The sequence below is a fragment of the Pristis pectinata genome, chromosome 15 (genome assembly GCF_009764475.1).
Source record: "Pristis pectinata isolate sPriPec2 chromosome 15, sPriPec2.1.pri, whole genome shotgun sequence".
Taxonomy (NCBI): Eukaryota; Metazoa; Chordata; class Chondrichthyes; order Rhinopristiformes; family Pristidae; genus Pristis; species Pristis pectinata.
The window spans coordinates 35,650,050-35,664,005 of NC_067419.1; the positions used below are offsets into that span (position 1 = coordinate 35,650,050).

At 41.3% G+C, this 13,956-nt stretch overlaps 1 protein-coding gene across 1 annotated transcript in view; it reads right to left on the reverse strand.

Annotated features, from left to right (window-relative positions):
* The window catches only part of LOC127578562 (leucine-rich repeat-containing G-protein coupled receptor 5-like), a 138,256-nt gene that overhangs the window by 19,662 nt on the left and 104,638 nt on the right, over positions 1 to 13,956 (reverse strand). The window contains exons 8-13 of the mRNA XM_052030711.1: positions 13,147 to 13,218; positions 10,107 to 10,178; positions 9,595 to 9,663; positions 9,416 to 9,487; positions 8,379 to 8,444; positions 7,948 to 8,019 (exon numbers count right to left, since the gene is read on the reverse strand). Of these exons, the coding sequence (XP_051886671.1) occupies positions 7,948 to 8,019; positions 8,379 to 8,444; positions 9,416 to 9,487; positions 9,595 to 9,663; positions 10,107 to 10,178; positions 13,147 to 13,218 (423 nt within the window). The remainder of the gene's footprint in view (positions 1 to 7,947; positions 8,020 to 8,378; positions 8,445 to 9,415; positions 9,488 to 9,594; positions 9,664 to 10,106; positions 10,179 to 13,146; positions 13,219 to 13,956) is intronic.

Consider the following 13,956-nt stretch of genomic DNA (forward strand, 5'->3'; position numbering starts at 1 on the left):
CAGAGCAGACACAACAGTACATGCTGTGAAAACAGAGAAGCAGCTCCCACGGCATTTCTGAAAGCAACAGCAAAGAGGAAGGCTCAAACAGCAAATGCAGCAGATATGGAGGTAGACACATTCCAAAGATGTGTCCTGCTTATGGGAAGTCCTACAATGGCTGTGGGAAGAAGAATCACTTTGCAAGGTGCTGCAAAGCTGGGGCTAACAAGAGAAAGGTGCACACAGTTGATGAGAAAATGGAGGAATTCTTTGTGGATTCTGTACAGACTGTGGCTGCTGGTAAAACAGAATGGATTGTTCCATTCAAGCTTGACACTGGAGCTCAGGTGAATCTGTTATCCATGGATGATTATAAGGGTCTCACAGTAAAGAGTAAGATTTACCCTGTGAAGTTAAAAGTGACAAGCTACACTGGAGAGAAAGTTCCAGTAAAAGAGGGCTGTATAGTGACCTTTAAGCACAAGGGGCAGCACTTAAAATCACAGCTGCTGATTGTAGAAAAGGGAGTACAGCCAATATCAGGTCTGAGTGCATGTGAAAAGCTCAACCTAGTGAAAAGAGTTTTCATAGTAGCTTCACTTACCAAAGATGACCACACAATACTCATGGAAGAGTATGCAGATGTCTTTGAGGGGCTCGGATGCTTACCTGGTGTACACAAAATTCACATAGATGAGGTAGTGGCTCCTGTTGTCCATGCATGCAGGAAAGTTCCATTTCAACTTAGAGATAAACTTAAACAAGAACTAGCACGCGTGGAACGGATGAATGTCATACAGAAAATTGAAGAACCAACAGATTGGGTGAGTTCACTGATCATTGTGCAAAAGAAAAATGGAGCATTGTGGATATGTCTAGACCCAAGAGATCTCAATAAAGCCATCAAGAGAGAGCATTTTAAATTGCCAACATGGGAGGAGATCATGTCCCGGTTTTCAGGTGCTAAATGGTTTCGCAAGCTCGACGCATCGTCTGGGTTTTGGCAGATGAAGCTTGATGAGTCAAGTTCGAGACTGTGTACTGTTAACACACCACAGGGAAGATATTGCTATCTTCGGCTGCCATATGGGATCCTGTCCGCACCAGAAGTCTACCATAAAGCCATTCACATGATTTTTGAGGGCATACCTGGTGTTGAGACCATGATGGATGACATCATCATCTGGAGGTCCACCAAGCAGGAACACGGTACTCAACTGAGACAAGTGCTTGACGTGACAAGGAATGTCAATTTGAAAGTAAATAAAGAGAAATGTGAGTTTGGTGTTAAGACACTGATCTTCACAGGACATGTCATATCTGAAGAGGGAGTGAAGCCTGACCCAAGAAAGACATCAGCTATTGAAAACATGGAGAGGCCCCAAAACAAAGAGGAGGTGAGATGTTTCTTAGGGATGGTGACTTACCTGGCTAAGTTCATCCCTCGACTGTCAACAGTGTCAGCACCACTTAGGTCACTCCTTGAGCAAGAGAATGAATGGATTTGGTCTCATGAGCAAGGAGAGTGTTTCCAGATGTTGAAAAGGGTCCTAACTGAAGAGCCCGTGCTGAAGTTTTATGATCCGGAAAAGTGTATCAGGATATCAGCTGATGCGTCCCGGCACGGCCTTGGATCAGTACTACTGCAGCAGCATGATGGCATATTGCAACCTGAGGCCTATGCATCAAGGGCTTTAACAAGCGCGGAAGCCAACTATGCACAGATAGAAAAAGAGCTTCTCGTCAGTACATGTGCATGTGAAAGGTTCCATCAGTATATCTATGGGCAAACTATTGAAGTGGAGACAGACCATAAACTATTGGTCCCAATTATGTCCAAACCACTGAATAACTGTCCCATGAGGATACAGCGCATGTTGATAAGGCTGCAGAAATATGATGTGAAGATGATCTACACAATGGGAAAATATATGTCTGCTGCTGATGTGTTGTCTCGAGCAGTCGACAAGACAGAAAAGAGTGACCAACAGGTTAATGCAGATATACAGACCTATGTTGACATGATTGTCACCTCTCTTCCAGTATCTCCAGATAGAACAGAGCAGATTAGGAAAGCAGCAGAGGCAGAAGAAACAATGGAAGTACTCAAGGATACAATATGGAAAGGATGGCCAGCAGACTGTCCAATGTGTATTCGGGATTATTGGGCATGCAGAGCTGAACTGTCAGTAGTGAAAGATATGGTCTTCAAAGGGAACAGGTTTGTGATTCCAGTGTCACTACGCAAGATACACAAAGGGCATCTTGGGGAGGAAAAATGTAAATGTAGAGCACGTGAATTGATGTACTGGCCAAGAATGAACCAAGACATCAGCTGGACCACTGCTTCATGTGAAATATGCCTTACCTACAGACCAAAGCAGCAAGCAGAACCACTTACACCACACCCTGTACCAGACAGGCTGTATTTCAGAGTTGGAGTGGATTGGTTTGACTGTAATGGGAAGAGCCATATTGTTGTAACAGACTACTTTTCCAATTACCCAGAGGTTGCAACACTGCAATCAACGTCCAGCAAAGCAGTTATCACGTTCCTGAAAGCAGTGTTTGCGAGGCATGGAGTTCCACATGAAGTAGTATCAGACAATGGTCCACAATTTTAGAGCAGTGAATTTGAATCCTTTGCCAATGCTTGGGGGGTTTTGACATATAACCTCAAGCCCACAACACCCAAAATCTAATGGCCTAGCAGAGAGTTCAGTTAAGGTGGTGAAGGGCCTCATGAAGAAAGCACAAGACGGACGAGAGGATTTCCACAGAAGTCTAATGATTTACAGAAGTGCGCCACTGCAGAACGGCCTTTCACCAGCCTAAATGCTGATGGGTCGACGCATACGCACTAACCTTCCAATATACGAAAACCTGTTGACACCTGAAGGAGCACACAAGGTCAAACAGGCTAAGGAGGAAGGGAAAGAAAAGCAGAAACGGAATCACGACAATACAGCGAAAAGCCTACCAGTCCTGAAGCCTGGGGATCAAGTGCGAATCCGAGATCATGATTCTGGCACATGGTCCATGCAAGGAGTTATGCAAGAGGAAGTAAATCCACATTCATACCAGATCCAGACAGAGCGAAGGACACCTCTGAAGAGGAACCGCATGGATCTATGACCACAAGCTCCAACCCATGGCTGTGACCCGCCCCCTGTCATTACACCAAAGGGGCCAGCATATGGAGAAAATGAACATGTGGACCAGAGTTCCCAGGAAAACACCAACAGTAATGCAGCAAATGAAAGCAACCCACCTGCGAAAACAAGTACCAGACCAAAAAGGACCATTAAACCACCTCAGAGACTGATTGAAAGCTGCTGAGTGGACAAGGGTTCTTGGCAGGTTTATAAGGACAAAGTATTGTGTTTGTTTTTCTTTAAAGGGGGAAGATGTGTTATTATGTGTTGTTATGTAGTTATAATAAAGAACTACAGTTCCCAGTAGGCAATGCAAGGGGGTCACATAGGGGAAACAGGAAGTGGCTGTAAAAGAGCGGGAAAACAAGCCAGCCTGTCTGTTGCAGCCAGTGTGTTGTTGTTGCTTTAATAAATGTTCAGATGTTAAACCCAAGCGAAGTTTGTCTCTTGATGAAGAACAAACTTAACAAGCACCAATAGATGTCTTGGAGCTGAAATGGAAGGCCACCTCCACTCATTCTGGGAAGATCTGAGTTTTTCCAATAGAATTTGAAACCAGCTTCACTGTGAAGTTGGCAAGTAGCAGACTGGATCTCTGGAGCATTCATCATACAATAAATTGCTAGATTTAAATTTTTAAAAAACCAAATACTGTTTAAACTATTAATGAACTTGGGCCTCTGTAGACAGCTTTTTCATAAAGCAGGCTGCTGATAAAAAACCTTTAAGATTATTCTGTATTTTCAAAGATTTATTTTTAGGCAATGTTCACATCTGAAGTATACACCTTAATTTTTGCATTCAGGAGAGCAAAGAAAACCTGACAGCAATTTGAAGTATCGGCATGTAAATGCAGAAATTCAGGGGTAACTGTCAGAGCTGCCAAGTCCTCACCAATAGACTCAGACTGAAATCAATGCAATGGCAAGGAGGTTTGGGGCCTTGCCCACATATTCCCATCTAACAATACCAGAAATATTGAATGATGATGTATTAAAGATTAGGTGGATATTTAATGGTGTGATAAGATATAATACTGATATAGAGGGGTGTGTAGTAGTGAAGTGTAAACATTTTGTCATTTTGACAGAAGTGAAAACTCATCATTCTCAACGTTAATACATGCTTGTTGTTTCCCTCGACACTGACTGGATGTTTGTAAGGATGCAGGTATAGATGTTGTAGAATCACAAGACAGTGCTAAAGAAGGCCATTAATTCTAAATGTCTCTTCCTAAGACCAAAGCACCCATTCCTGTCACTGATTCTTTCTCTGCAGCCCTGTAATTTCTTCTCTTATTAGTACAGTATTTACCCAGTTCATCTTTAACTCCTCCTGTGGAATTGACATCCTATACCCTCCAGGCAACACAGTCTAAATCCTAATCATTTATTAGATAAACAGTATTTTCCTTCTGACATCTCTGTCCTTTGGTAAATCACAAACCTCTGCCTTTTGGTTACTCACCCTTCAGTTGTCGGAAACAATTTCTCTTTATCTACTCTTACGCAAACCCTTTGTAACTTTAAACAACTTCATCAAATCTCCTCCATTCAAATGAGAGCTCCAGTCTCTCTATGTAACTGTAAAAATCTCTTCCATAAAATTATTCTGGTAAATATCTTCCGTACTCTCTCTTAAGCTGTTACATCCTTTCCAAAGTGTGGCACCAGTACAACACACAGCAATCTGATCTGGTGTTTAATTTGGTAGGGGCTTTAATTTTTTCGTTTGGTTCGGGTGTGTTTTTCATGTTTTTGTCAGAATTTGGCAAAGTTGGGTATTTTTGGTTACTAAAAATCAACCCTCCAGGTGCTCAGCTTTAGGTCTCTATAGAACTAATTCAAAATTCATGTAATGATGAACAATTACAGATTAGTTTGGCCCTTACCTTAACTATTTCTTTGGCAAAATATTCATATACTTTTTGTACTTGCAAACATTTTTGGTTTCTCCCCCAATTCCACTTTTACCTTTCTGCCCTCTCTTGCTGCTGTCACACCATTGAGCAGTCCATTCCACCCACAAATGGGATTGGTCAGTAGAGCTTTGTGAAAGCCACTTTCAGCGTTGTTAAAATTAAATGAACAAAGATGTAAATTCTGCTGTTTACATTTATTGCCAAGTTCAAATTCCACTGGCAAAGAAAAAAAATCTAGGTAGGCTTTTGGCGATTTTATTTTTCATTTTTTTTTATTGGCTAAAAGCTAGGGTACACTTCAATTTTCAGCTTTAGAATGCAATGGCTCTCCATAATTTGCTGGGGTTTGCAATCTACTTCACAGAGGCACTTGCTGGAAAGACTGAACAGCTGATCATCCAATCTCCACCCATTAAAATTGAGTTTACTGAATCAGTGTCACTGTGATTGCCAGAGTCACTTAGAACATTGCAGAAAGCAGAATGCAGAACTATGGCCTGAAGGCAACGATGTTACTGAATTGTTCTGGGAACTTCACTGAAACCTTAAACTTCAATTTAATAATAAAGTAAGTGTTTGACTGTCAGAATACAGTTTGACTTTCCTTGGCTAAGAATTCTTAAGTTAATATTTAATGGATCTTGTGCGTTTAGCATGAACTGCACAGCAATGAAATACGGCTAAAGATCACACACAGCTCAGAAGACAACCCCGTGCTTATGGGTCCCTTCTTAAGGCCAATTTATATATTTTATATCATTTCAGTACAAACCCATCAATCAAATGAAACATGACCTGAACACTGTGTCCGTACATAGTGCAACCCTCTCCCCACTTTATCAGATCAGAGCTAATGCTTCTCAGCATATCTCTGTTAAATAATCTGTTGTTCTGTGTTGGTCACTGGTACTTTGAAGTAAAAGAGAACTTCTAGTTTGTGGAGCAACTTGCATTTATGTGGACCTGATGTTTTCAACGTTGGCTGCCTTCCCATCTGCCACACCACAGAAATATTTCTGCTGCCTGAGTCTTGCTCACCCTTAACCCTGCTGGCTCCTGGTCTGGTGAACCTTCTTTTTCAGTCTTGTCTTCAAATCCCTTCACAACCTAGCCCCTCCCTACCTCTTTAACCTCCTTCCCGCTCTCCAAGCTGTGAACTCCTCCATTCCTGGCATCTTGCCTATTCCTAGTTTTAATTGCTCCACCACCAGCAGCTGTGCTCACAGATGCATTGACCTCAGCTCTGAAACTTCCTCCCTAACCTTTCCTCCCTGTTACCTTCCTCCCATCCTTTAGCATTGCAACCTCTTTGACCAAGCCTTTGGTCACCTGTTCTGGCACCACCTGGTCAAACTTGGTGTCAAATCTTGCCACCTTGAAGGTGCGACATAAATGCATGTTGCTTCTCTTATAATGCTCCTTTAATTAAAAAAATATCCAAAGTATTTTACCTTGATTAGTTGCCTGACCTGCTGAGTACTTCGAACGTTTTTTGTTAATTTAGTGGACATGGACTCATAAGGTCGTACAGGATGGGAATAGGCCCTTCGGCTCAACTCATCCACGTGGAGTTGAGCCAAAGGACCTGTCTCTGTTCTGTATGAATCTAATGATTAGGGATCTGGAGTGGATTTCTGATCACCGGAGGGGGATCACTATCTGAGAATATGGGGAGACGGTGGGGGTGGAAAGTTCTACAGAGAGGGGACTGGGGCCCACAAATATCAAGCAGCTGAGCCCAGCAAACTTGGTTCTGCGAGTCATCTCCTCCGTACTATTTTTGCATGACCCTCTCCAAATTATTTCTACCTCTGACTGAGACCTCACTTCCTCTTCCTCTCCATTAAACACCACCAGTCAGTTCATTAAACATGGTGCAGGGTTCATAAGCATGCTCTGTTATAAGATAAATAAAAATCCTGCATTCTTATTGTTACATTCATGATATTACAACATTCTAAACCATCTTACAGATACCAAAGCACTTCAGAAGTGTGGCTACTGTTTTAAGGTCAGGGGCATGGTGGGGGATGGCATTAGAGGGGTCGTAGTTGTAATGAAGGTCGATTTGCTCGAACACTCCTCCTCCAGGCCTTATTAAAACTGTGAAATTTTACAAATTCTCCAGCGGTGTCCTTCAGCAGACATAAAGTCCCTAAATCGACATAAGCTAGTTTCAAGTCATTGCCTTGGATGCCTCAGGAACATGTTCTACAAACTTAGCATGTAATAAGAGCAAAAAGTGGCAGAAACACTCAGAAGAACCAATGAAGGGCCTTTCACCTGAGATTTTAATTCTGTTTTTCATTCCACGGTGGCTGCCTGACCTGTTAAGCATTTCTAGCACTTTCTGTTTTTATTTCAGATTTCCGGCATCTGTAGTTTTTTTTCACCTAGAAACTTAGCTGGGACTCCAACAGAGGACAACATGGGTGAGGACTGTCCTGTTACTAAACCCAGCACTTTTTTCTTACCCATTTTGCACACTAGAAAGTGGTCCAAATGGGCCCATTTCTGCCCCAGTGCATGTGTATTTCTGCAAGTGTGACCCATTTAACGCTAAACCCAGAAAAAAATTATTCTGCCATTTTATAAACAGATTTGCCTGTTAGAGGATTCAAATTTCCTCAGCATCTTAAAAATATTTGGTGAACTGAATTCCTGTCATAGGATCATACAGCACAGAAACAGGCCCTTCAGCCCACCATATCTATGCTGATATTGATCCCAGTTACCAGCACTTGGTTTGTAGCCTTCCGTACCTTGGTGATTCAAGTGCTTGATTAGAGCACTTAGATTTTTGTTTTCTTACTGGAATCCAAAGTGAACCTAACTTTATTCAAGGCATTAAAAGAAATCCATCAGAGAAATGAAGCATGGAATACTCACAGTGATCGCAGGGCAGTGAGCTGTCGGAAAGTGTCCTGCTGGATTTCATTAAGCTTGTTGTGATGCAGGTCACTGAAAATGGAAGTGGTTTGAGAAATGAATTTTAAAGATCAAACTTCAATTGTTGGAGAAATTTTGTTTGCTTAATGGGAAGAGAATTCCAGACATATGAAAACTACTGCACATACTAATGAGTGTTTTTTTCTTGCATGCACCTTCAGTTAACAAATAAACCCTTAACTCATGCTTACTGCAAAGAGGCATAAAATAATTCTTAATCATGAACTGATTCAAGCTTACATAAAAAATGTAAATAGAAGCAGGAGTGGGCCATCCACCCCTTGTGCCTGCTTTACGCTTCAAAAAGATCATGGCTGATCTTTTAACTCAGTACACTTTCCTACATCAACCCCACATCCTTCTTAACTTACAGTTTCTGAAGCTTTTGACAGCCATTGAGACTTGGTAGTTGCTCAATCCAGTTATAAGACAGATCTCTGTTAAACATAAGATCATACATTTAAGCCATCTGAAGAGCACAGATACAGCTAAGCATTGTTGGGAAAGCTGTGTGAGTTTTTTTTAAATGTGAAGATCACAGTTGAAATCACTAAGGCAAATAATCCAAGAGCATTAAAATTATAAGGTAGCATGACATCACTCCCAATTTTCATTGAGTTCAATGAAGATTTATTATTGAGTTCAGTGGAACTAAATGGAGAAAGATACAAAACAGCCAACAAAGTCAAAATTGCAGCCCCTCTGCTACTATTGTTCCCAGCTACAGTTTCTCTCTTTAGTAATATGCGAGCTTTTCTCATGTTCTCTGTTCCCGTAAGAAACTATGAACTTGTATTGAGACATGGAGCACATATTTCTCTTGAGTGGTAGTGCAAAACTGGGCAACAGTGCATCAGCAGATCATTCTATATTCCATCTGAGTCTCTTCTATAATAAATTTGTACATAACCCTGAAGAACTTGCCCAAGTTCCCATACTTCCACAAGGCAAATGAGACACTGAAAGCAAGCATCACTTTAAAAGAACGTCCGGTTGTTCATTAGTTCAGTTATTCAGTACCAAAAAGTCCGGACATGATACATGCCCTCTTTATTGGCAGAGGCTAAGAAACAGTAATTCATTCTGATGAACATAGAACATTACAGCACAGTACAGGCCCTTCAGTCCACAATGTTGTGCCGACATTTTATCCTGCTCTAAGATCTAAGATCTATTTAACCCTTCCCTCCCACATAGCCCTCCGTTTTTCTGTGATTCATGTGGCTATCTAAGAGTCTCTTAAATGTCCCGAATGAATCTGCCTCCACCACTTCTGCTGGTAGTGCATTCTATTGGTCATCGGTTTTAAAATTCTTGAAATTCTTTAGAATATCTTATAGCCTTTTCAGGTATAATTCCAGAAATTATTCATAGGCAGTGTCTAGTGATGGAGTGATGAATAACTTACAAGACTTGAAGATTCGGTAACTGCTTGCAAACAGTGCTCGGAAGAGAGGAAATTCGTGCTCCAGTCAGGGTTCTGACAAAGTAAAAGTTGTTACTCTGATGCATACATTAGTTGATCAGATTTCTGTCACAAATGTATTTTGAATAAAATTACTCAAAGTTTCATGATGGCAAACTTACAGACTCTCCAAATTTATGGTTCCTGTAAGGTCAGGAAATTCAGTTATTTCTGTGGCTCCATTGAGTGAGCTAGGATGAGAAAACAGATCAATATTTAAGAAGCAGATCTTAGAGAAACTGTAGATGCTGGAATCTGGATGCACCTCCCCCCCATGGGGCACCTGCCTCCATACCTCTGACCCATAACTCTGACCCATCCCCCGGGTGCATCTGCTCTTTCCTCCTCCCCAGCATCTGCCTATCACCACCCTGTGTCCACCCTGCCTCCCCTCTTTTGCCCGCCTATCACTGCTCTGCTTTTCCCCCCAATATATTGGGCTTCCCCTTTTCCTATCTTCAGTCCTGAAAAAGGGTCCTGACCCGAAACGTTGACAGTCTGTTTTTCTCCACGGATGCTGCCTGGCCTGCTGAGTTCCTCCAGTATCTTGTTGTTTAAGAAACAGATCTTGTCCCCCGTAAATGTTAGACATGATCCCATTGGGGGAAGGGCTTAATTTTACAGACATACTTACAGTGTGCGTAATTCAGGCAAATTCTGGAATGCTGACCTTCCAACAAATTGAATGGGGTTGTCATAGAAGTGGCTGTAAAGAAAGAACATTTAATCATATCAATGTTTTTAACAGTGAGCCTTGGAAATGGTCATTGGTTCAACAAGCTTGCAATTCATGTTTGATCAAACAAAATTGGACTACTGATGATTTATATACACAACTAAATAAAGTTTTATCATCGTCAACTTTCTAGTACTTCATAGATCATGTTTATGATATTTTTCTCTTCTACTAGCTACATGTTTTTAATGGAACAATCTAATATGTCCTTAATGTATAAGGAACCTTGTATAGCAACTACAACAGGCAATAGCTTTGAAGTGTGGGACCACTCTTCCACTGAAACGTCTTCCTCTTAATTTCACCACTGCACCCACTTCCTTGCAGTGCATTCTTGAGTCCGTTTGCCATTTCATAATATGATTCCCTGCCACACACAAAGAATGGTCTCAGCCACCACATGGAGTCTTTCCAAGAAACTGAAAACCAAAGTACATTAAATAATTGCTTTTGCTTTAAATTTGTGCAAACTCCTCCAAATCTCTCTCCTCATCCAGTTCCCTAAAGTGCAGTGATTCACTCTAGGCCATTGTTACACAAGGCCAGAGGGTTGTCAGTAATTCAGCCAAGTGGTCAAGCCTGATCTGGAAGTTACCTTGAAGCCTCTCATGTTCTGTTCCCACCTACGTGCTGAGATACAAGATTTGGGTGTAGAATTAAAGGCCAGGAAGTTCTAGCCTTTGACCTAAGTGTCAGCAATTGGGCCAGGAGCCCTGAAGATTTAATTTATATATTTTAGTTTTCATTTGTTATATTTCAACTGTTGAGTGGAAGGAACTGTTTAAATTTGTGTTTCTGTTGGTGCTTTATCTCTGAGTCAGTTTGAGCTGTGGTGAATTACTACAAGAAGTATGTTTGATTATTCTCTGAATGGTAGCTTTCTCTTGCGGTACTTAGATTATTTGTTTTATCCATATACGGGATGTGGGCTTCACTGGAAAGGCCAACCTTTGCAAGTTAAGCCATCGTAACACTGAGATGGGCTACAAAAACTCTGCACCCAGCTGCAAGAAGCCAGAAGAGTGTAAAGGTCTGGCTCAGGAGCCCAGCATTACGGTATCTCAGGACAGGATGTTCTTGAATTTCGGGTAAATACTGTATCATTTTCAAATTTGTTCATGATATGGATGTCACTGGCAAAGTTGGCATTATGGTCCATCTGTAATTGCCTCCTGGTCCTTGTGGGTCTGAAGACCAGACTGGATCTGAATGAATGTCCCTGAAGCACATCAGTGAACTTGATGGGTTTTTATGTCAATCCAGTAATTCTACAGTTACGACCACTAACTTTTTATTCTAGATCAGTTTAAGTTCTTGAATTTAAATTCCCCAGCTGATGTGGATGCTAGTTCAGTACTTAACCACTGTAGCCCAGAGCAGAACACAGAGAACTATCTGGATGTGTGTGAACAGCAACTATGCAGAGCATTAGAGTTTCACAGTAAATCCAAGGTCAATGTAATTTTCACCAAGTGATGTAAAATTAATCCCTTAGAACTCTGTGCTAAGCAGCAGCTGAACAGACTCTGCAATACTGGAAGATGACTTCTGGTTTGCTCTCTCTTAGTCATCAAAGAGTGAGGTAGTTCAGGACAAGGGTAATCTAGAAAGAACTGGCTGAGCATCTTGAAAGGAAGAAGAAAGAAACTTCTCAAGGGTGCAGGGAATGATCTGATGGAGACTTGGTGATGGACAAATTTGTGCTAGAGGAGATTTGCCTTCAGAACAATGAAATAAGGGATTACCCAAGGTAGTCAAGAGAGTTGATTCACCTGCCAGAGGTTTAAGGTGGACTTTTTTAAATTTAGTTGTGACCAGGAGTCTTAAGTGCTATGCTCTGAGAAAACATCATGTGATGGTTGGCAAAGCCTCTGGAACGGAAGATAGAACAGCAAAATGACATGGCCCATGCTGAAATCATAACTTTGATATAGATATTTCATTTTCCATCTTTCCTAAGATAGAGAGTGAGGCCATTTAGCACACCGTCTATGCTGGCTCTCAGAGCATTCCCATCAACCCCATTCCCCCACTTATTTCTCTGTTAAATATTCTCTTTCACATGTCCGCCAACTGCCCTCCCACCTGCAGTCAGGGTAATTTATGGTGGCTAATTAACCTAATAACCAGCACATCTTTAGAAGATGAGTTCCCAGGGGAAACCCATGTAGTCACAGGTATAATGTGCAAACTCCACACAGTACAACGAGCGGCAGAATTTCTCTTTGTTTAGTAGGACAAGAGCATGAATTTGAGAGTAAAACCAATGGATTCCTGATACTCTAACAGCAGGAAACTTTCCACCTTCTGAAGGCTGATAGGAGCTCACCACGTCAGTCACTAAGATGGTCATTCCTGGATCATTTCCAGTGTCTCACACTCGCCAGCTTAAGAAGGGGGAAGTAAGTAAAAGTTATCCCACAGATAGAGGACTGGTGCAGGAGGGAAAGGGTTCATGGGTTTGAGGCAGAACAGAGAAGGCTACCCGGTTCCAGGTCCAAGACGTGAGAGAGCCAGATTAAAAAAAACTTTTGGAAATATAAGCAGAACGCCTTGCTGAAATAAACAGTCAGAAAATATACTCAGAAATGAAACAGGATACAAGCCAAAGGTATATAAAGGACTGTTGTAAAAGAAATGGATATTTGAAAACAGGAAAAAGTATCAACATTCCTAAAAATGATGGGAGTGAGATTTGAATGGAGATCAGGAATTCCTCCCATAATCTTCTATTTGTTAATGAGCCAGGTGGTCAGACACACAATGTTGCTGCAGTCATATGTTTCAAGAGCTGAGTTCTCACACTGCATTCATTCTATTGAATGGTAATTGTTAAAGAAGTGAACAATAATTTAAACCGTGAAGATATTTGTAAAGCTACATTTCAGCAAATTCCACAGATTTAGTTTAGAAAAGTGAACTTTGTAGGCAAACTTACATTGTTATAAGTGCTGGATTACCAGAAAATGCATGTTCAGGGATTGATTGTATGTTGTTGCTGTGGAACCCCCTGAAAGATAACAAAGACATACAATACTCCAGATACATTTCTTTTATCAATATAAGCTCAGAACTTTCAACCTTTCTTTTAAAACATGGATATTCACCTGCAGATCTCTAAACAAGGGCTTTTTATTTTAGAATCTTGGCCTTTTAAAAAAACATCTCATTTGTGTAATAATGCTCCCTGCATTTCAGAAGGAATTCCTTGTGTGAAATGTTTTGAGATGTTCTGATCTGAAGAGTGTAATTTCTCTACATCCAACACACAAAAAAAGTCCCTTCAACATTAACAGCAAGTAGCAGCCTCAACAAGACCAAACATCCCAAGGTGTAGATCGGACATAAGCAAAGGGAGATGGGTTTTAGGAGAAAGTCAAGTGTGAGGAGAGATATGGAAAGGAGAAGGAATTTGGGTGAAGATTCCTTGGGCATAGGAGCAAGATAGCTGAAGACTTTGCCCCTGTCGGTGGGAGAGACGGAAGGAGTTAATGCAGCAATATAAAGGTTGTGTGATGCTGTGGCAGCAGTATCCTGCAAAGCAGCAAAAGCGCTGAGGGCTGAAAAGCTAATGGACTGGGAAGGACAGGAGTGCTGGGTGGAGGTCTGGATGCAGTGGAGTTAGACAGTGTAGTGTAGTTCCCCGGAGGACAATAAAATGGGCATTGAAATAGTCAAATCATTTATAACTGACAATGGAATTATTTCAATTCTCTTGTTTTTGTTAAAGGGTTGGTTTCAAAATTCT